The following is a 21,091-nucleotide window of genomic DNA, read 5'->3' as shown; positions in this document are numbered from 1 at the left end:
TTTGAGATCCCATCAGGAATATACTTCTTCCTCACCTTCATTATGTAGTGCTGGCCTCAGCTGCTCTAAACTTCAGTTCAGTTCAGTTCAGAGAAAACTCAGGCTATTTGGGGATCCCTTTATTTCTGAACACTGCATTTTCATGAGGCAATTATAATAGTAATCATAGGGCTGGTTCTCATGGCCAAAGTGCTGCCAAACATTGGGTGAAGGAGGGAGCAGGAGGCGTGCATGTTCCCAATACTCAATCGTCTACGTGATGAAAACATGAGGCAGAGGACTGGGAAATGATCTTGTGTAAGGTGCAACCGGAGTTGGTCAGCACAGGCAGCTGACCGCCTATGTCCTAAATCAAATCTAACATCACCAATGTCAGCTGCCTACGCCAACCAGCTATGACTTACTCCTCATGCATGATCACTTTCTCGCACATGATCATCTTGCATTTTTAACACCCAGACAATAGAGTACCGGAAGCATATGCACACACACCCCCAACATTCAGAGGGACTTTGATCGTGAGAACCAGCCCATGGTGTTAAGAGAGCTTGAAATGGTGGAACAATAGTTTTTGGAAACACAATTCAATTGGGGGATGAACCCCATTCTGAACCCATTCCCTTGCTATGGTCTTACAGAGGTTCATAACTGTGACTAAAGTAATTAGTGCTTCATTTTGGTCTAAAATTTGTGGACAGTCTTTGCCCTTGATAAGTATGCTATTCCTTTCTCAGCTGGAAGATATGCACTGCTCTTTCTCGTTTCTTTCCCTAGTTCTCAGCTTCTTTGTTACTTCCTCTTCTTTCCCCCCACAAATAGCTCTGTGTGTGTGTGTGTGTGTGTGTGTGATTCCAGTGGCATAAATCCAACGAAAGGCAGGAGCAGACAACTGTGACATATTCACCATGAAATCAGCCACTTTTCTCCATCCATCCCCAATGTGAAAAGTGGAAGGCTTGTTCTCCTCGCCTTCCAGTATTAAACGTAAAACTGTGGATTAGGAAACTATCATGTGCTTTCCATATGTGAGCATGTGCAAAGCAATTGCCTACACAGAGAATGTGGCTTTTTATTTTAAAAAAGGGGAGGGGGAGACACCAGATCCAGCTTCTAAAAGCTGAGAAAGAGCATACATTTCCAAGCAAACAGGAGGGAAAGAAGATTTTGCAAAATAAGCCTACAGCAGAGTAACCTAATGGGCAGCCAGCCACAGATGTGTTGCCATGGAGATGGAAGATGCTTTGTAAGATGCTGAGGCTGTGTGGGGGAAGGGGAGGACTTTGCTTGGCCTCCTGGTGGGCTCGGAACTGCATTTCCTTTCCCTTTCCCTCCCCCACCATCATTGCAAGCCCTTCCTATGAAGGTTAATCCTCATGGCTGGAGCAACACAGAGGCACAATCTTCCATCCCAGTGATGACATGAGTACGTGTCGAAGGAAGGCATGGCTTCATTGCAGGATCAGTAGAAAAGATGCTACAATCTGCTTCGCTTCGCTAAGCCTTTTAATACAACAAAAATGGAAATACCAATATCTGTGACTTCAAACCAACACACATATATTGTTTATGACCAAAAAAGAGCTATGGATTTTCATTCAAAGGAATCCCCCCCACCCCGCAGTTAGGCAGGGTCTGTAATGTAGAACCTTTGTTGTTGGAAGTAGTCTGTCTCTCACCCACTCTTACAGGAAGCCTCTCCTTTAGGGAGAAACCATTTCGAGGAAAATTTCCATAAAAGAAAGCTGGGCTAAGGATGCTACAATCTACCAGACACGAGAAGCATACATGGAAGTAGATATGCCACATCCATACACTGTGTTAAAAATCTGTGTCTATTTGAGGAAGTGGTGTATTGCCATTTCCTAATATAGTCACATACTGAGGCTTTTGTGGGGCAGATGTGTGTGTAGTATTTGTAAGCATGTTAACAGATTACAGTCAATAGTTATTTTGCATATGCATCTCTCTCTCTCGCTTAACCAAATGTGCAAAAGCTGCACAAAGGTCTGTGGGTTATATATATGTGCTAAAATTGAATTTCTACTAAAAATAGTACTGAAGGCAGCTTATAGCATAACAGCCATCAAATATAATAAAATTCATCAACATCAATAAAACACATTAAAATCTGTCAGGACCACAAATATTGACTAGCATCTGACTTCTGAAGATCTAAAAAATGGTGGTGTTTTTTTTTTAAAAGCCCTAATCTGCCTCCTAAACAGTTGCAGGGGAGTAACAGCAGGAGAGAGGGCATGCTCTCAACTCCTGCTGTAGGTTTTCAGTGGCATCTGGTGGGCCACTGTGTGAAAAAAAGGTTGCTGGACTAGATGGGCCTTGGGCCTGATCCAGCAGGACTGTTCTTATGTTCTTATCACATAGACTCAAACTCAGATTTGCCATTAAATGTCTGGCTTCCTGACTAATGCACCTATGCAATATACATTTTTATCATAAATAAACATTATAAATTGCAATATACATGATATATTTGCACTATGTTAATAGGTAGTGCAAATATATTGTATATTGAAATATGTTTTGCTTTATATCTAACATACAAATATCTTAAATAAATTATATATATGTTGTATCACATTTACACGACATTGGTAGATCTACAGCTAGAAACAAAGGGCCAGATACTGGTCACAGCAGCCCTCAGCACACATGAAGAGGGTGGGGATGTGTCCAGAGTGCACCTGCCCTCACATCACTGAATGATGTCCTGATGCACTGTCAGGGCATTCTTCAGTCACATGAGATGGGCATTAATAACCCTTACATAGGAACATAGAAAGCTGCCATATACCGAGTCAGACCATTGGTAAATCTAGCTACACAGACTGGCAGTGGCTATTCCAAGGTTACAGGCAGGAATCTCTCTCAACCCTATCTTGGAGATGCTGCCCGGGAGGGAACTTGGAACCTTCTGCTCTTCCCAGAGCGGCTCCGTCCCCTGAGGGGAATATCTTACAGTGCTTGCATATCTAGTCTCCCATTCATATGCAACCAGGGTGGACCCTGCTTAGCTAAGTGGACAAGTCATGCTTGCTACCATAAGACCAGCTCTCCTCTCTCCACAAGACCCTTCAACTCTCTCCACAAGACCCTTCAACATGCACACCTAAACTTTTATTAAACAGGGTTTTGTAGCGCAAGTAGAGGGGTGTTTTGGATGAACACTCTCTCATGTGATTGAAGAAAGCTCCTGACAGTGCATCAGGACATCATTCAGTGATGTCAGGGCAGGCATGCCTTTGGTGTGTCTCCACCCTCTTCACATGTGCTGGGGGCTGCTAGGGCTGGTATCGCTAGATCCGGCCCATAATGTGTGAATTGGCCTCCAGAAACAGAAGAGCACTGCTAGAGCTCTTGGCAGGGCCGAGGAGTATTTTCTCTCAACACGGCAGCGTGATAGTAGAAAAGGCTAGACCTGCTGCAGTGCTGCTATATTTGATACATTCAAGGCACAAGAACCATCTCCTATACTGAGCCAGCATGGTGTAGTGGTTAGAGTGCGGAACTAGGACCAGGGAGACCCGAGTTCAAATCTCCATTCAGCCAAGAAACTAGCTGGGTGACTCTGGGCCAGTCATGTCTCTCTCAGCCTAACCTACTTCACAGGGTTGTTGTGAGGAGTACACTGCCCTGGGCTCCTTGGAGGAAAAGCGGGATAGAAATGTAATAATTTTATTTATTTATTTATTTATTTATTAGACAATCCCAGATCACCGTGATTTCTCTACCCATTTTGTGACTAGGTAGGCAAGCTGCTCCTTCTGACACATGCTGCCTCACCTACCAGGCCATTTTCCTTCCTGCATTTCCCTCTTATAAAACAGCTGGTAGTGCATCTTTCAAGCCACCTATTGGCGTAGCAGGGAAGTAACTTGCCTAGGGAGCAAGAGGTTGCTGGTTTGAATCCCCTCTGGTATGGGAAACACCTATATTGGGCAGCAGCGATAAGGAAGATGACAATGGTAAACCCCTCCTGTATTCTACCAAAGAAAAATACATGGTTCCGTGGTTGCCAGGAGTCGACACTTAATCAATGGCACAACTTTACTTTACTGCGCCTTTCATTTTTAAGTAACAGTTGCCAGGTTAATCATGAGAGACAAAGCTCTAAAAATTGCCTTTAAAAGTCAGGTAGAGGTGAATTTTGGCATATGGAGATTCTCCCAAGATTATACCATGGTGTCAAAGGAAGTAGACATAGGACATAGGAAACTGCCATATACTGAGTCTATCTAGCTCAGTATTGTCTTCACAGACTGGCAGTGGCTTCTCCAAGGTTGCAGGCAGGAATCTCTCTCACCCCTATCTTGGAGAAGCCAGGGAGGGAACTTGAACCCTTCTGCTCTTCCCAGAGCGGCATCATCCCCTGAGGGGAATATCTTGCAGTGCTCACACATCAAGTCTCCCATTCATATGCAACCAGGGTGGACCCTGCTTAGCTATGGGGACAAGTCATGCTTGCTACCACAAGACCAGCTCTCCTCCCACAAGCACTATTGTGAAAGTGATCCTTTCTAATCAGCAACCGAAAACACAAGTGCTTCAACCTATAATAATAAGTCTGGCAACTGTAACTGCCTATGAAGGATATTTGATTGACCCTGAAGGAGGAATAAGAAATAGGTGGCCCAAGAGCCAATTTCTGCTTCCATCGGCTTCCTATCTGTCCCCCTGCAAGGTCCTGGACCTGAAGAACACCGTCGTTTTTGCACCTCCCATGCAACTATATATGTTACACAGAGACCAACCTTCACTGGCCTTCATTACTCTGCTAGTCATCTTATTATTCGCATTGTTCTGTTCCCCCATTCTTGGTTGCTACTTGCAACCTTGGTTGTTACTTGCAGAGGACAAGGAAACGCTAATAGGCCTATTGTTTTCCTTCAACTGCATTTTACTGGGAAAGATATGAATGGGGGGAATGCAGGTTCTTAGCACTCCTATGTTCCCTCACAACAGCAACAGAGAAGACCCATTCACACATTGTGTTCAACACTCATTCAGTCCATGTACAATTTACACAGGTACAGATCTGTACACAGGTACAATTATTTACATAAACACAGTGTACAGCAGTACACTTCCTATCTGTAGCCTGCATTTCAAGGGATATCTACTCAGTTTCACAATGAACACGCATAGTGATCCACACAAAACATGTACATGTGTACAGACACCTGAACACAGATACAACAGAGTCTGGATAGGGCTGTATCGTACCAGAGTTCTCTCCCCTTTATGTATCTCATATGTACTTCTGTGTGGAAGCTAAGGCAGATGCAGAACAGGAATAAATAGCAAAGTTAATGAGGAGAGAGCTGTGCCAGACTCTTTATAGAGGCAGATCTACAGGTGGGAGGGAATAATGCTGAATAGGAGTGGCTAACAGTATCTCCAAGAGATTTTTCTGTTTCCTCCACTACCAACATCTGGACAGTTTCTCCAGACCTGCAGACATTAGCAACACCCCATTCTTAGAGCTACCTTTCTACTATCACATGGGTGCCATCATCCTTGAAATAAGTCAAGGTTTCTCCTTGACTGTGGCAGGCCTTGAGCCTTTTCCTCTCAAAGGGCATGCTGACCCTTCAGCTCTGCTCTTTAATGGCCTTCTTTTTAATAGGTTTCAGACTTGCCAATTAAATTACCAGTCACCAAGGCAGCTGCTTAAGAGAAGCCTTTATTACCTATTTCCTGGCTCTGCATTAATCCTTTTCAAGTGAGCAGCCACATTATCCAAGGCAGAGGTCTGGCCCTCACAGCAGTGGCGAATTAAATCCCAGTCTCCAGGGTGCCAGCTGGCCACTCTCCCCCTCTCAAGAATGCCTGGCTAAAAGGGGTGGCTTCATGATAGGGTTGGAGTTTGGACACAGTCTACCCTGAAACACACCACATTAGTTTTATTAAGAGAGCCCTACTTTAAACCAACAGAAAACTAAACTGAGGCTGGAGGGCAACACAGCTGAAAACACAGGCCGATCAGTCAGATGAGCTGTGCTTTCTCCACCCATTTTGTGATGTGTGAGCTGTTCGCTCTCACGTTCTGCCACACCTGCCACCCCAGGGCCTCATTGCCCTGAGTTAATTTACAAAGGGAAATAGGCAAATAATCTTTGTCTTTCAAGGAGGAACAGTTGGTCTCACCAAACTTCCTAGTTACATAGTAGCCTTTGGTCACCAAAGACTACTGTGTAACTAGGAGCTTTTATTTCAGAGGTAACTAGTTGCTTCACATATGCATATTCATTTATTATTTATTAGATTTATTTATTAGATTATAATATAACCACTTGTGTTCCCTACATGATTAGGATACATGTTTGCGGCAACAAGCAAGTTGAGTCAGATTTGTTAAACACATGAAATTCATCACTTGACGTTTTAGAGATCAAGCCATGAATATGTATGCATTGAATCAGCCCTAAGTTGTTGTTTATTCCCATGTACAGCATCCTCTGCATTTTCCAATCTCCTATAGTGTACATCAGCATTCACCTAAATAGAATAATTTTCCTGGTCACATATGCAGCTGCCAGTATAGTTACTCTTTGATTTTACAGCTGCACTCAGGCTTGGTCTGGAGTGATTTGGCCCACCAGAAGTCCCCTCCCCTTTCTCGCCAGATGACAAGACTCACAAGACTTAAAGCTTAAGAAGGTTTTTCCCACGCTACAGTGATCCCACACTGCAGACTGACTTTGGAGGACAGCTACAGCTGCTTGGTAGTCAAGGCACGCCCAGCAGCATTTCTAGCCCACTGCTGACTGGCAATAGAACAAGAAGACATGCTCATTGTTCCCAGATGCTAGTCATCAGCAAAGTTTGAGGGGGAAATGGATTGCGTCCATATTTTGGGGTAAAGGTGAGCCAAATTAAAAATATGTGTACGTGTTGGGGATCATGCACATTCACCTAAGGCCAGCATAAGTAAGCGGCCTTTTACATTGTGGTGTCAACATGTATGTGAAGATTGCGTATTGACTCCGTCATTTTTTATTTATATATTACATTTATAGCCCACTTTTCCTCCAAGGAGTTCAGGGTAGCACTTATGGAGGCTTTTCTCATGATCGGCTGAAATCAGGCTAAGGGAGCCTAGCCCGATTTCGGCCGATCGTGTGCTGCAACGGGAGCCATGTGGCTCCCGGCAGCAAACCTCCCAAAATACCCCTCCCCTTAGCAGAGGTTAATGGAGCGAGCACTCCATTAACCTTGTCTTTTAGATTGTGCACTGCCACGGGGCGTGGTGACACACGAGTAGACCCCCGACCGGGAGGCTGCTTGCACAGGGCATCCTGGAACTTCTGGGGGCCACGTGGCCTCCGATCCCCACAGCCCCTGCCGGCTCCGTGACGGAGCCAGCAGTCGTGTGGGCGGCTGATCTGGCCGCCCAGGACTCTGTTGGTGATCGTCTGTGGGGAGAGCGGGCTAAGCCTGCTCTCCCCGCAGACCTCATTTCGGCAAGTCTCACTGATCGTGAGACTCACTTCATAGTTTCCTTCCCATTTCATCTTCTCCATAACCCTGCGAGGCAGGTTACACTGAGAGAGAGAGAGTGACTGACCAAGTTCATGAAGGATTTGAACTCATGAACTTTTGAACTGACCAACTCATGAAAGATCTGAATCCAAGTCTTTCTCCTGTCCTAGCCCACCACTTTAACAGTTGACTCACAACACTGTCAACACTACAGTCAACGTTATTGTCTATCTATCTATCTATCTATCTATCTATCTATCTATCTATCTATCTATCTATCTATCTATCTAATTTTCATTTAATTAATTAATTAAAATATTTATTAAATTTTATTTTATACCGCCTCCTCCAAAGACCCTAGGCAGTGACAATTCCATGTTGATAGTTCCATGTTGTGTGGAGTATTTTTATGCCAGTGATCTTCACTGTGATTCAAACGGGGGTCACTTGGGCAGAAAACCTTCAATGCCAGAGCCATTTCTCACCACACTGACCTTTGCGAGGTGCTGTGGTTTCCCCTATGCTGGTGAAGCCCCTTTAAGAGAAAGAGAGCCCTGTTGAGCCCCAGCACCATCTTGGAAGGCACACACAAAGCCAGTTCACATTATTGTTCATGGAGTAGGACAAGCATCCTCCCCAACTTATGGAGCTGTGCACACTCCTGATTTTTCAGTCGTGTGCTAGCAAAAACTGAGGTCGGAGGCATAGGGCGGTGATCATCTGTGAGACAGGAACTGGGTAAGATGGCTTTTCCTCCTACCTTGTTAAAATGCTGGGTACAAGTACTGGGTAGGATGATGCTATCCTAACCAGCTTCTGTCTCACAGATAATCAGTCCCCACTCTTCCTGCCTATGTTTTTGCTAGCATACGACTGGAAATTGGGAGCACAGCTCTTGAAGCTGGGTAGGACATTTGCCCTACCCCATTAATGAAAGTATGAACTGGCTTACAGAGTGCTCATGTCATCCTTCCCAGCACTGACATTTGCCCTACCCCATTAATGAAAGTATGAACTGGCTTACAGAGTGCTCGTGTCATCCTTCCCAGCACTTTCCCCATAGAAAAGCTATGGGGACTAGAGCCCTGGCCATAGACGCTCTATGGGGATAGAGGTTCTCTTTCCTCATAGAAGCTCTTTGTGGAAAGCACTGGGAAGAACAACACTTCCAAGCACTCTGCATATGCCTTCCACGATGGTGCTGGGAGTCTAGAAGGCTACATTTCCGTTAAAGGAGCCCCACTAGCTCTGAGCAAACTGCAGCATTGCATGGTGGGAACGGTTGCCTCCATGCCGTGCTGGGAGGATTGTGTGGTGTATTCAGCTTTGGCCGAGGCTTTGCATAGTAGGCCTAATGAACAATTGGTCAGGGAGTCATGCTTAGTTAGGGTCAGTGGGAGCTGCCACTGACTCCTGGGCCTTGCAATGAAGAATACTGATTTATGCCATCTATTTGTGCACATTCTTCATGGTTTCATAAACATGAATGACAGTACATGTCATTCAGCATACCTTACCCAAAACAGAGACATGTAATATTCTTCTATAGGAGCCACGCTGAAAGCCTTTGATGTCTTTGCTTTATTCTTAATTCGGTTAGGCTTGAGTCATTTGCTGTCAGAGAGGTGTGGGAGCTCACTCATAGCACAGCCCTCCTCAGCTGTCATAACGTTTGGAAGCAGGATACGATGTGGATCAACTGAATGGCACAACTTCTTGTTGTACCAATATACTTGCAATATATCTGTATATATTCAGTATATAAATATAAATCTGGGAAACAGATCCTTGCAGCAGCTGATGTTAACAAGTTCTGAAGAATTGTGACACATGGATAAAATGTTATATTAAAGAAATATAACTGGGTTCAGTGCAGCAACTGTGAAATTTGTTTGCTAACAAAACACAAGCTGAAAAGATCCTTGGAAAAGTGATCCCTCTCATTAGAATGACAAAATATTAAACATGAATAAAATTGTTACCCAAAAAGGCTTGGGTGGCACTTAGTTCCATGGCTCCTTTGAAGCTGACAACTTTGGTGGGTTTTGAATACACCTCTCAGCTCTGTTAGGCTTTTAAAATTTTATTTTAAATGTACTGTAAGTGCTTGCACCTCCTCCAAGGCCACCAATTCAGAACAATGCAAATAGTTGCTTACATGAAAATATAAGAGATTTTGAACCCTCTTTTGCTTGTTGTCATGGGAAGTGAAATATAGTAAACAATATTATATATGAGCTGTCATCAGCGGATAGACAGACCTCCAACTACTCAAAGTGATGGTTTCATACGCTCAGTGGACAGATCAGTATAAAAAATAGGCTGCATTTTGTTATTTTGTCCACAGCTAGGGTCCCTAGAGATTTTTCTATTTTAACTTCAAGGGAAAGATGCAGTTCTGAAAAAGACTGCGAGTACAGCCCAGAAAAGCAGGTCAGGGCAGCCGTCCACCTTGCCAAATTCTGTTAGATGCTTAAATGAAGCACATGAGAAACAGTGCATTTGAGGGGTTATGTGCATCACATATTCTGTCCAAACTTTGAAAGGCACAGAGGTTCGAGGGCAGACGGACATGAGCTAAGGAAAAGGCTGCTCTGCCTGCCTTTAATTCTTTTAATGATATAAGCATACTGTCCATAAGCTTGTTTAATCCTCTTTTGAATGAAGTTAGGGCATTGACTTTCACAGCATCAAATTTTGCTATGAGGATGCTTTGGTCTTCCGCCATCCTTCGATGCAGTAGTTTGCTTTTTAGATTGGCTGTTTCAATGGTTTGTGCTTCTGTTGAGGAATCTGTTTTATGACCAATTCATTTCGGGACAATTCCTCCGAGGAACCAAAATGGAACAAAACCAAACCAGAAACTGTTCAAATTGCATTTTGATTCTTTATTAAAAGGACCCTATGTGCCAGGTTCAATTCTTTGTAAACCAGGCTCTGAAAACAATGTGCAAATAAAGGCATGGGGCGAGGTGAGGGGGTTATAATGGACATAGCTATATCCCTAGCACTCCCAGGAAATAAGGTAACTCAGCTGGAGCATAATGCTCATATTCCCCACCCCCCCACGCTTCTTTTCCCCACTGTTCCTGGGTTTGTGTTCGGCTCCAACCCATGATTCTGTTAGAAAAAGAAAGATGGCCGCCGCAGATCTTGGGGCTCAGTAGGCACTCTGTGTATGTGTGTGTCTGCATGTGTGTGCATGTATTCTGCTAGGCCAAAAAGAAACAAATAATAATAATAGCTTCCCACCTGCCTCCCCCATACCTTTGTGCTAAAACAGAATTAAAAAACAAACAAAACAAAAGTGAGAGGGGGGGCACTTCCAATGCATTGCTTTAGCATTGCCCACCGTTTCCCCTCCTTCCTCCCACCGTAATGTCTGTGGACTGTGAATTAAAAAACCCAAAACAAAACTATATAAAAGGGGGAAATTGGGGATGGGGACAAACTCTCCTTTTCTAGGGAACTGAAGAGAGTATTTTGTTTTGATACCAGGAGGAGGAGAGAAAACGCTACAGTGAGGCATAAGTACAGCCCCCCTGAGGTTATCCATTCTAATGCCAGTACCAAGGGGCTGTGCAGCATAATTTAAATGGTCACATGTGTATCTTTTCCCTGAACGCCCCCTCAAATTGCACTTGATTTGGATTGGGGCTCCTCCCCCCTCACCTTCCGCTCTCCTGGTTCAATGAAGTGAATGGTGGGGAAGGAACTGAGAAGATATCAGGGCGCTGAGAGACTATCCAACCATGTGGGGTGGATTCTGCTTCATGACTGGTTTGACTGCAGGTGCTCAGGTCTCCCACAAAGCCAGCGAGGAGGGCACTTTCACTGAGGTGATACTCATTGTGTATTTCTGCCAAGCGACAGAATAGTGATTCCGTTGAATTCTACAACTTCCTCCCAACCATTCTCAAATCCACATTCCTATCCTCACTTCAAAATGCACAAAAAGAAACCGTGTTGTTCCTAGTCAGCACCATTCAGCTTGGTTATTGTCTGCAAATGTTCCGGGTTCTGAGTGAAAGAGTAAATGGAGGCAAAACTGGTTCTGAGCGTAGGTGCTGTTTGCCCTGCATATACTGCTATGGTCCAGTCAAGATAGTCTCAGCAATTAGAATTCCCAACAGTGGTTCTCCAACTCTCCAAAACTGCTACTAGGACATCACAGTGGGATCTTGGGATCTTCTCTCATTGGCCAGTTGAACTGCCCATTGGCCAGTCTTCTGCACATCATACTAGCTGATACTGCATTAAGCAACTTGCTGCAGCAGCCCTACTGGCTCCTATTTACATATTGTAGAGCCCTAACCCGTTCCCCTCCGAGGAAAGCTTTGGCTGGAGAAAAAAATTTCAACCTGAACAGACTATTCTGAGAAACATCAATGCATGATTTCTCTCTCTGTTTAGACAGTTGATCTGCAAGGAGGTGGTCAGCAAACACTAAACATTGTCTTAACTTTGGGGCTCCTAATCTTTACACTGTTGCCTTCCCTCCTTCGAGCTCTAGACTTGCAAACAGGTTTGTCTCCTGTCTTGCTCCAGGTACATGTTTGCAAACAGGTAATTCCTTTGAAGAACACTGTGCAATACTAGAAGCAGCAGCAGGAAAATGATTCCAAACTCAACTAAGACTGATTGTCTCCCACATGATCTTCTCATTGCCTCTGAAAAAATAATAATTCTGGACCAAAATGTTCTTCATTATTATTATTATTAAATCCATTATTTTTTCTTCATTTTCTCTCTCTCTTGTTCCTCTCTTTAAAAATGTCAAACAAAAGAAGAAAACCCAGCAATGGGGGCTCTGGAGCCAGGGGCAAGGCTACTGGGAGGTCGGTAAAGGGTGCTCTGCTGACTAGGAGGGTTGACTGGAGTTTGTGGGGTTGGAGTCCTACTAGGTTTGGGCCGGAAGAGGCTGCCCTGTTGGGTGCTGGTGCTGTTGGACATCGGGCAGTGGTCGGGCTCACCAGAGTCACTCTCTGTATAACTGTAGGCCTGGGCCCGCGAGATGCCCTTCTGTTGGCGCCTCCATGAATTGTAGTAAGTTGGGTCACTGATGTAATGGTTGACAAAGGAATGGGCTTTCTGGTGGTTCTGATCGACTTCATACTCACTGTCGCTTCCCTGTGGAAGGAGATGGAAAGAGCTGTGACTTGAGTGAAGGGATGTGGTAACCCACAGAAGTTACCACACTGCTCCAGAAGTTTAGTGTGTGAGGCAGATGTAGTTGAGTTTACCCTCCCCCCCCCAGTGTTTGATTTCTCTGTCCCAAGAAAGAGAGCCTTGTGCTTTATAGGACCCCCTGCTCAGTTCATAACTCGGCAAAGAAAAGAACGGTTACAAGTCAGACAGGTGGGTAACAGACAACCTGAGCAGAAAGGGAATTAATTTCAAAGGGCTGCTGTACACTTCAATGTACACTGCTGTACACTTCAGTGGGAGTGTAACCACATGTGTACACACACACACACACGCTCCTACCAGGCATGAATATTTATGTACACTAGGGCTAGAAGCTTTAATTCAAACTAGCTGACCCGCACAGAGCATCTTTGCGCTTTTGGGGGGTCTGCTGTTCCCCCACCCTCCTGCCCCACACTTTCTTGCCCTCCTCCCCCACCCTCCTGCCCCACTCTCTCTTGCCCCCCTCCCCCAGCCACCGGCCTCCCCCCCCACTCTTTCTTGCCCTCCTTCCTCTCCCGCCACAGCCAGGTCCTTCTTACCAGGGCGGCGGACCGAAATGTTTCCCTCCCATTTGCCGCCTCTTCCATATCTTGGACGGCCAGGCTAGGTCATACCGCTGCCTCCGCCTCCCATTTGGTTGGGCGGTGGTGGCCGCCTCTCATACCTGGGATGGCCTGGCCTGGCCAGGCCAGGCTGTCCCGCAGCCTCCGCCTCCTGCTTGCTCAGGCCGCCCCCACCGCCGCCTCTCATACCGGGGATGGCCTGGCCAGGCCAGGCCACCCCGCCACCTCCTGCCAGGTCGGGCCGCCTCTGCTGCCTTTTCCATACCTGGGACGGCCTGGCCTGGACAGGACAGACCGTCCCACTGCCTCCGCCACCCAGCAGCCAGCCGAGGCCACCTCTTCTGGTCGTTTTGCTTGTGGCCCGCCCCCACCACCGCCATTTTTTCTGTCCCCTCAACTCTCACTGGGCAATGTGTTGCGAGAGTTCCGCCGTCAAATCCAGGACATGCACCGGCTAAGAGAATTAAATATATAGATAAGCAGTAGCTTAATCAACCAAACATCAGTACAGGTGAAACTCGGAAAATTAGAATATCGTGCAAAAGTCCATTAATTTCAGTAATGCAAATTAAAAGGTGAAACTGATATATGAGACAGACGCATTACATGCAAAGCGAGATAAGTCAAGCCTTAATTTGTTATAATTGTGATGATCATGGCGTACAGCTCATGAAAACCCCAAATCCACAATCTCAGAAAATTAGAATATTACATGGAACCAAGAAGACAAGGATTGAAGAATAGAACAATATCGGACCTCTGAAAAGTATACAGTGTACTGTGCTTGATTGGCCAGCAAACCTGCCTGACCTGACCCCATAGAGAATCTATGGGGCATTGCCAAGAGAAGGATGAGAGACATGAGACCAAACAATGCAGAATTGCTGAAGGCCGCTAATGAAGCATCCTGGTCTTCCATAATACCTCATCAGTGCCACAGGCTGATAGCATCCATGCCACGCTGCATTGAGGCAGTAATTGCTGCAAAAGGGGCCCAAACCAAGTACTGAATACATATGCATGCTTATACTTTTCAGAGGTCCGATATTGTTCTATTCTTCAATCCTTGTCTTCTTGGTTCCATGTAATATTCTAATTTTCTGAGATTGTGGATTTGGGGTTTTCATGAGCTGTACGCCATGATCATCACAATTATAACAAATTAAGGCTTGACTTATCTCGCTTTGCATGTAATGTGTCCGTCTCATATATCAGTTTCACCTTTTAATTTGCATTACTGAAATTAATGGACTTTTGCACGATATTCTAATTTTCCGAGTTTCACCTGTAGGTTTGTCAGCAAGGCCAAATTTTAACTGGTAGCCGAAGGTTCAGTGCGACTGTACATGAAAGGCAGAGATGCTTTGCTTATGATGCACACAGGTGGCCCTTCCTTCTAATGAGTACTGGTTCTTGTTTGTTAAATTGTAATATTTATTCAATACACTTTTACTGTGCCCTTCCTACGGGGAGCTCATGTATTGCACATGGTTCTCCCCCTGCTTTTATCCTCATAACAAGCCTGTGAGATAGGTCAGGCTGAGAGAGATTGTGATTGGCCCAAGGTTGCCCAGTGAGCTGGGTCTCACTGGCCCTAATCCAGCACTCCAACCACTCTCTTATAGGATACTTCCCTCAATCTCAAAGGGGCATCTCTCCTGGGGAAATAAGATTTATTTATTTAACTTGTATACCGCCCAAACTTTTGTTTCTGGGTGGTTATTATTAGGATGAAATTTATCCGAATTTGACTTTTTGCCAAATGTTCATTACCTAAAATATCATGATCAATTGACAATCCTAATGCACACACACTTCATTTTTTCTTTAGGTTTTATACGAAGAGGGAAGTGCTTCATTTCCACTTACTTCCTTTCTGCTTTTCCCTCTCCAGAAGAAACTGCCAGAAATGTGGGGAATATAATCTTTATTGCATGTTACAGGAAACACACTCCCCTTTCCTTTCCCACTCACCTCGAATTCTCAGTCCATTTACACTTAGTAAGGCTTTTCACATGAGCAGCCTAGTCCAAGCTAGTGAGGCCTAGCCTGAGCTGGCTGCTTGTGTACATCATCAGGAATGAGCCTAGTAGCCCCTGCTTTTTACCCTGGCCTTTAGCCGAGGTTAAAAGCACGAGGTCAGTATGAATGCTTGGACTGCTTGTAACTGGAGCGGACTGGAGCGTAAATGGGTGCCTAGAGCGCCTGCCTCCTGGGGGAATCTCCCAATGCACCACACCCATCACACAGTGCATTATGGGATTCCTGGAAGTTGGGACATGTTAGGAACATAGGAACATAGAAGCTGCCATATACTGAGTCAGACAATAGGTCTATCTAGCTCAGTATTGTCTACACAGACTGGCAGCGGCTTCTCCAAGGTTGCAGGCAGGGATCTCTCTCAGCCCTATCTTGGAGAAGCCAGGGAGGGAACTTGGAACCTAGATGCTCTTCCCAGAGAGGCTCCATCCTCTAAAGGAAATATCTTACAGTGCTAGTCTCCCATTCATATGCAATCAAGCAGACCCTGCTTAGACCCTGTTGCCCAGGCCTCCCAAGATCCACATTGCTCGGAGCAGTGTGGGTTGTCTGGGAGTGCAAGACATGCTCCCAGCAGCATTCCGCTAATCGTCTGGGGGGAAGTTAAGTTGGCAAAGCCTCCCCCCTACCCACCCCTGCATGCGATCGTGTGCATAACCTTATTGTCTAGCACACAGGGCTAGCTCTCTATTTTTGCTTAGCAAAGGTAAAAAAAACAAACCCCCAAACCTTTAGGAAAGAATCCTGACAGCCTTCCTTTGAATAGCCTGGCTGAGTTGCCAATTCTGAAAGTTGAATGGACCAAGCTACACAATCTCAGAAGTTTAAGGGTAATAATTTATGGTTAATTTTTTGCTTCACCTTCATCTCTCACTTTTCATGCTCCCTAAGTTTTACCAGCTCATGGAACAGTCACAATGCTCCATATAAATGCAGGTGATAAAAAGTTGCATTTGTTTTTTTAAAAACCAAAAAACTCATTGAGTGATATATCCTTTCATATCAAATCTGGCAGTTTCAGATTGCAGAAACCCCTAAAATCTCAATTTTTTAATCCTTAGTGTGCCAATTAAAGCTACCCTTTCCCTATTTCTAAAATACATAATCAGTCAATAACCAGATATTCCCTCTGTGAACATCTGTATTTTTATATATACATAATATTATGTCTATCTATCTATCTATCTATCTATCTATCTATCTATCTATCTATCTATCTATCTATCTAAGAGGGAAGGAGAAAAAAGAGTGGAGTGGGATTAGGATGAGATAATATTAGATCTCTGTATATATTACTATTATATCATATGTGTATTATTATGTATGCCTTAAATTTTGGTCTGTGACCGTAAATAAACATGTTCTGAGTGGAGTGGGATGGGGTAGGCTTGGCTCACTTCCCTCCCTTCAACTCTCTTTCTGCTCTGCTCTCCCTAATTGAATTCAGCTTCTCCATTTGCAGAGGCACAATGGGGACCATTCATGAGGCCAGCCAGGGAAGTGATCAAGTGGCAGCTTTCAGCCAGTTCAGCTCTTCAGATTGCCTCAAAGGTACTCACTTTACTGGGGCATAAGGATATGGAGGAGGAGGAGGAGAATGAGAAAGAGAAAGGGGAGTTTGCTTTCTCACTTTGAGAGGGAGGGGGAGATACAAGGCTAAAGTGAGGGAAATGAGAGCTGCATTGGGAAGAGAGCTGCAATGGGAAGGTGGGAGGAGAAGCGGGCTGGCTCCTTGTCTTAAGAGATATGCAGGGCTGCAGCAGCAAGGACAAGACAAAAAGCTTTCAGGATCAAAATGGGGCCTTCATGCATATCTGGTTGAAATCTTAAGACTGCAAGGGTTACCAACTCTGGCAGCAGCTAGTCTTGGAGACTCCCCACCTCCCAATATGTGTCATAATATCAAGTTATTAAAATCTCCAGGATTGCTTCAATAGTTACTTGGAGAGGGCTTCTGATTCCTGGAGACTTTGGCCAGGCTTGGTGGGTGGACCATCCTATTACCCAGTCTCTCACATTCATGTTCCAAAGTGCTTTGGAAAGGAAAGTTAGTTAGGATCATACTTTTGCTGAATAGGATGCAAAAGGATTTTCAGGCATCTTGAATTACAGGTGAACACTCTTGGAAACGCATATCTCTTAAGCAATGTTCCCTCCAACAGGGATTCCCAGATGTTGACTACAACTCCCATACTCCCTAAGCAAAAGCCACTGCAGCTGGGGATTCTGGGAGTTGTAGTCAACAACATCTGGGAATCCCTGTTAGAGGGAACACTGTCTTAAGGAAGCTGTTCACATGAGCAGCCCTTGCACAGTCCTACCCATTTAGGACTGCTTGTTTGGAGCACCTGGATTGGGCCTGGTCTTGGTGCTGCCCCACTGGGTAGCTGAAGTTTGTTACCCCGGCTTTTTCTGTGGTCAGTCCCTGGTTGTATGCACAATCATCTGCCTGCAGCCCAAGCATGCACAAAGCCAGGCGGCAAGAGTGCCCGGCAGCGGAGGAATCCCCCAATGCACCTGGTGCAGTGCATTGTGGGATGCCGGAGGACTTACTCCTCTAGCTCCTGGCTTTGCCACTTGCCATGGCTCATCTTGTGTGCCATGGTGAGTGGCAGAGCTGTAAGGGAAGGGCAATCGTGTGCAGGGAGGCAGGTAGGAGCCTGCTTCCCCACCAACCCTCTCCAACAAGGTCATGTGCACAACCTCAAGGTCTTTCTGAAGATTCACTCTCTCCCTCAACATCATGCAATTCAGAAAGAAAAGAAAAGAAGAGAAGAGAAGAGAATAGAAAAATGTGGCAAAAAGCACATTGCCACAGAACAAAGATCCTGTGCTCCTGAGTTGGCGTTTTAACCTGCAGTACAGCCAGAAACAGTACCCCAAATATAGAAGAAAACTCCATGTTGCGTGATTTTTGTGCATTCTTCCCCCATATGGCCTGCATCACATGTGTTTGACTACACAAATATCAAATATGCTTGATATTTCCCTGCTCTGCGGTGTGGATACTGTGGATCCGCATGAGCTGCATGTGAGCTGTGTGGATTGCAATGATCAGATGCACAGAGCCAGGACATGTATGCTTCCCCAAAGGTGTGCCTCCTAGCCACAGGAAAGTTAGCAGCTCTTTAAATATGCCATTGGATTAAAGACAACATTGGGGAGCTGGCTTCTGCCCTGTGCTCCACTATATATTCCCTCTGTGATCCTGGGAAAGGAACTTGCATCCAATCCATTGCTTAGAATAAAACAAGTCTCACTGAAGCCAGCGGGACTTTCTTTCAGTGTGTTTAGCACTGAAGATCTTTGCTAACTTACCTGCAAGTAAGTTTCGTTGAATACAGAAGACTTACTTCCAAGTATATGTATATACAATGGCACGGTTAGTTTATTTAGATTTTACATTAGTCCTCCTTCCTATTTAAAAAAACAATAAACTTCTTGTTTCTTAATATAACGTGCACACCACTGTCACTGGCATAGTCATGATTATGCTCATTTTGGGAAAAGAGCCTGGTTTTGAAGCAATGCCTTTATACTTACCTGAACATTCTGCTATGATAGGCAGTGGGTTGGGTCTAGCCCACTCTTGGTTATAAATCTCAGATTAATAACACTGGCTGACATACTGCATAGAGTTATGCACACAGTGGAATGTAATGTTTATGCAGTTGTACCATTGCACAAGCATAAACATTGCAGAGACTTGTGTGACAGTGCAGACATGACATATAATGGCAATTGTACAAATGTTACGTCCCACTGAGGGTGTAATGTTGCACAGTAGGTCAGCCATCTTTTCTTGGGCTGAACCTGGCAGCATCATGTCTGCATAACACATGGGCCCCTTGGAAGTTCTAGTGCCCAGCATGATAGCCTTAAGGAGCATCCACTGGCAGTAGCCAATCACGGAGCCATGGAACTTCTAGCTGTTCTTTAGCCTTCTGCTGGGTCATTGGCCAGATCTGAGAACCATGCTTCCTAGTGCTTCATAAGCCATTCTTCATGCCCTCTTTTGTCAGAGGCTAGGAATTAGTCCTGGATAGATTTACACCTAGATGTAGTTGCAACATTGGACACATTGCCATGACCTGTGCCTGTCTAATTGCATTGGGGTGCCAGTTGTTGGCCAGGCCATTTGACAACGGCTCTGTGCCCAAGGAGAAGACAAAGGAGCCATTTTGCTCTAGCCTGGCTGGACTGCCAACTCCTGTCAACCTCAGAACTGCTAGTGCCTGTTGCTACTGGCAACAGGGCAAGGGGAAGAAAGGCCAAGCTGTAAGGCTGAGCATGCCCCAATCCTGGCTGGTAGATTGAGGCAGATGTCTGTCTGCTTCTCCCCTGCTGGATTCTCTAATCTGCACATCCTTCTCCAGAAGGATGAAGAGGAACAAATACATCTTCAGATTTGCACTAGGCAGGTTGGCTGTCTAGTATCCCAACTCATCCGGGACATGAGTGAAAAATCTTTTCCGATTAGCATCTTGCTTAGATAAATTCAACCTGCCATTAGTAAAAAGGGCCACATTTTCTTGCCTGGGTGGCACCTGTCCCAGCACCCACTCCCCCTCAAAATGACCTCAGGACCTCTAAGAGAGGAGAGCAAGCTCAGCATATTGACAAGGGGCTGGACAATGGGGAAAGTAACAGTTTTTATTTAACCAGTTTGTTGGGTCAGGTGTTCATGCTACACAAACTAAAGTTCGTACTTTAATCCACTGACAGGATGAAGAACCCCACCCTCCAAACCTCAGGATGGAAGCCGGACTTGCATTTGCTCTGAGGCCTATAAATCCTTTGAACTGCCTCCTCTGGCCTCAGACCTCCTCCCACTCCCCATCATTGCCATGGAGAAATGGAAATTCTTTTGTGGATATCACAATACAGAAATTTATACCACATCTTTTAATTTGTAGGGCTACCGCCAGCTACACAGAGGTATATGTGTATTAGGGTTGCCGACTTTGGAAAATAAAAAAAAGTCTGGCATCTGGGTGAGGCTTGGGGGTTTAATCCAGAGCAGAGTCAGGAGCTGGGGCCAGAGGCCCCAAAGGTATCTGCTTAGCTCAACAAACAAACAAGTTCTGGGAAGAAAAAGCACCTTGCCACTTGCTTTTCTGGCAACTAGCCCCAGAGCAAAAACCAGGCCAGACTAGGTATTTTGCTGGACAGCTGGCAACTCTAATATATGTGTCTCATAGATATGTGTAAGCAAATACTTCTGCTTCAGAAAAGCTTCAGCAGTTGTTTTTATATGGATATTTACCAAACTTCTGCCATTTTACCATTTCAGAATCTGTTTCTGATTCATTATTATTGGCTTACATTCTCCACAGGGCTAGGACAACAGAGGTAGCCTGTTGTGGGAGACACAACAAGACGGGAGCTTAAGTGTGCTCCATTCTTCCTCTGCAGTCCCAGCAGAGGCGAAGAAGAGGGGAAGGGCATGGTTTTCACTGTTCTCCTCCCTCCAGATTGCGGGTTTTCACTTCCAGGAATCTGTCCCTGAAGGGTGCGTCACCCACAGGGACAGATACCTGCATGTGAAAACCTGATCTGGAGGGAGGAGAGAGTAGTGAAAATTACGCCCCCTCCTTCACCTCTGCTATTGCTGCAGAAGACTGGTTATTTATTTGATTTTTATACCACCTCACCTAGATGGCTTTAGGCGATTCACAAATATAAAAACAGGGGAAAAAATAAACTCATTAAAAAAATAAATAAAATTAAAACCAGTTTAAAATCATTTCAGTAATTACTACAGCCCAGGAGAAAAAGATAAGTTTTTAAGAGCTCTT

The 21,091-nt window shown here is 45.0% G+C and overlaps 1 protein-coding gene and 1 long non-coding RNA gene across 8 annotated transcripts in view; one reads left to right on the top strand and one right to left on the bottom strand.

Moving 5' to 3' along the window:
- Window positions 1–1,163: 1,163 nt before the first annotated feature.
- SDK2 (sidekick cell adhesion molecule 2) overlaps window positions 1,164–21,091 on the bottom strand; it is a 446,383-nt gene continuing 426,455 nt past the window's right edge. For 6 of the 7 annotated variants that reach the window (XM_053295769.1, XM_053295771.1, XM_053295770.1 and 3 more), the window contains one exon: window positions 10,368–12,630. In XM_053295769.1, coding sequence (XP_053151744.1) covers window positions 12,277–12,630 — 354 coding nt within the window. In that variant the 3' untranslated portion in view covers window positions 10,368–12,276. Of the gene's footprint in view, window positions 1,501–10,367; window positions 12,631–21,091 lie in introns of those variants that run through there. The other variant, XM_053295774.1, reaches the window with a different exon arrangement.
- LOC128344840 (uncharacterized) lies at window positions 16,758–20,192 on the top strand. The gene is made up of 2 exons (XR_008316087.1): window positions 16,758–16,844; window positions 20,019–20,192. It is a non-coding gene; the product is annotated as an uncharacterized LOC128344840 (long non-coding RNA).

This window comes from Hemicordylus capensis, chromosome 2 (assembly GCF_027244095.1).
Source record: "Hemicordylus capensis ecotype Gifberg chromosome 2, rHemCap1.1.pri, whole genome shotgun sequence".
NCBI lineage: Eukaryota > Metazoa > Chordata > Lepidosauria > Squamata > Cordylidae > Hemicordylus > Hemicordylus capensis.
This window is presented reverse-complemented; position numbering and strand designations above follow the sequence as displayed.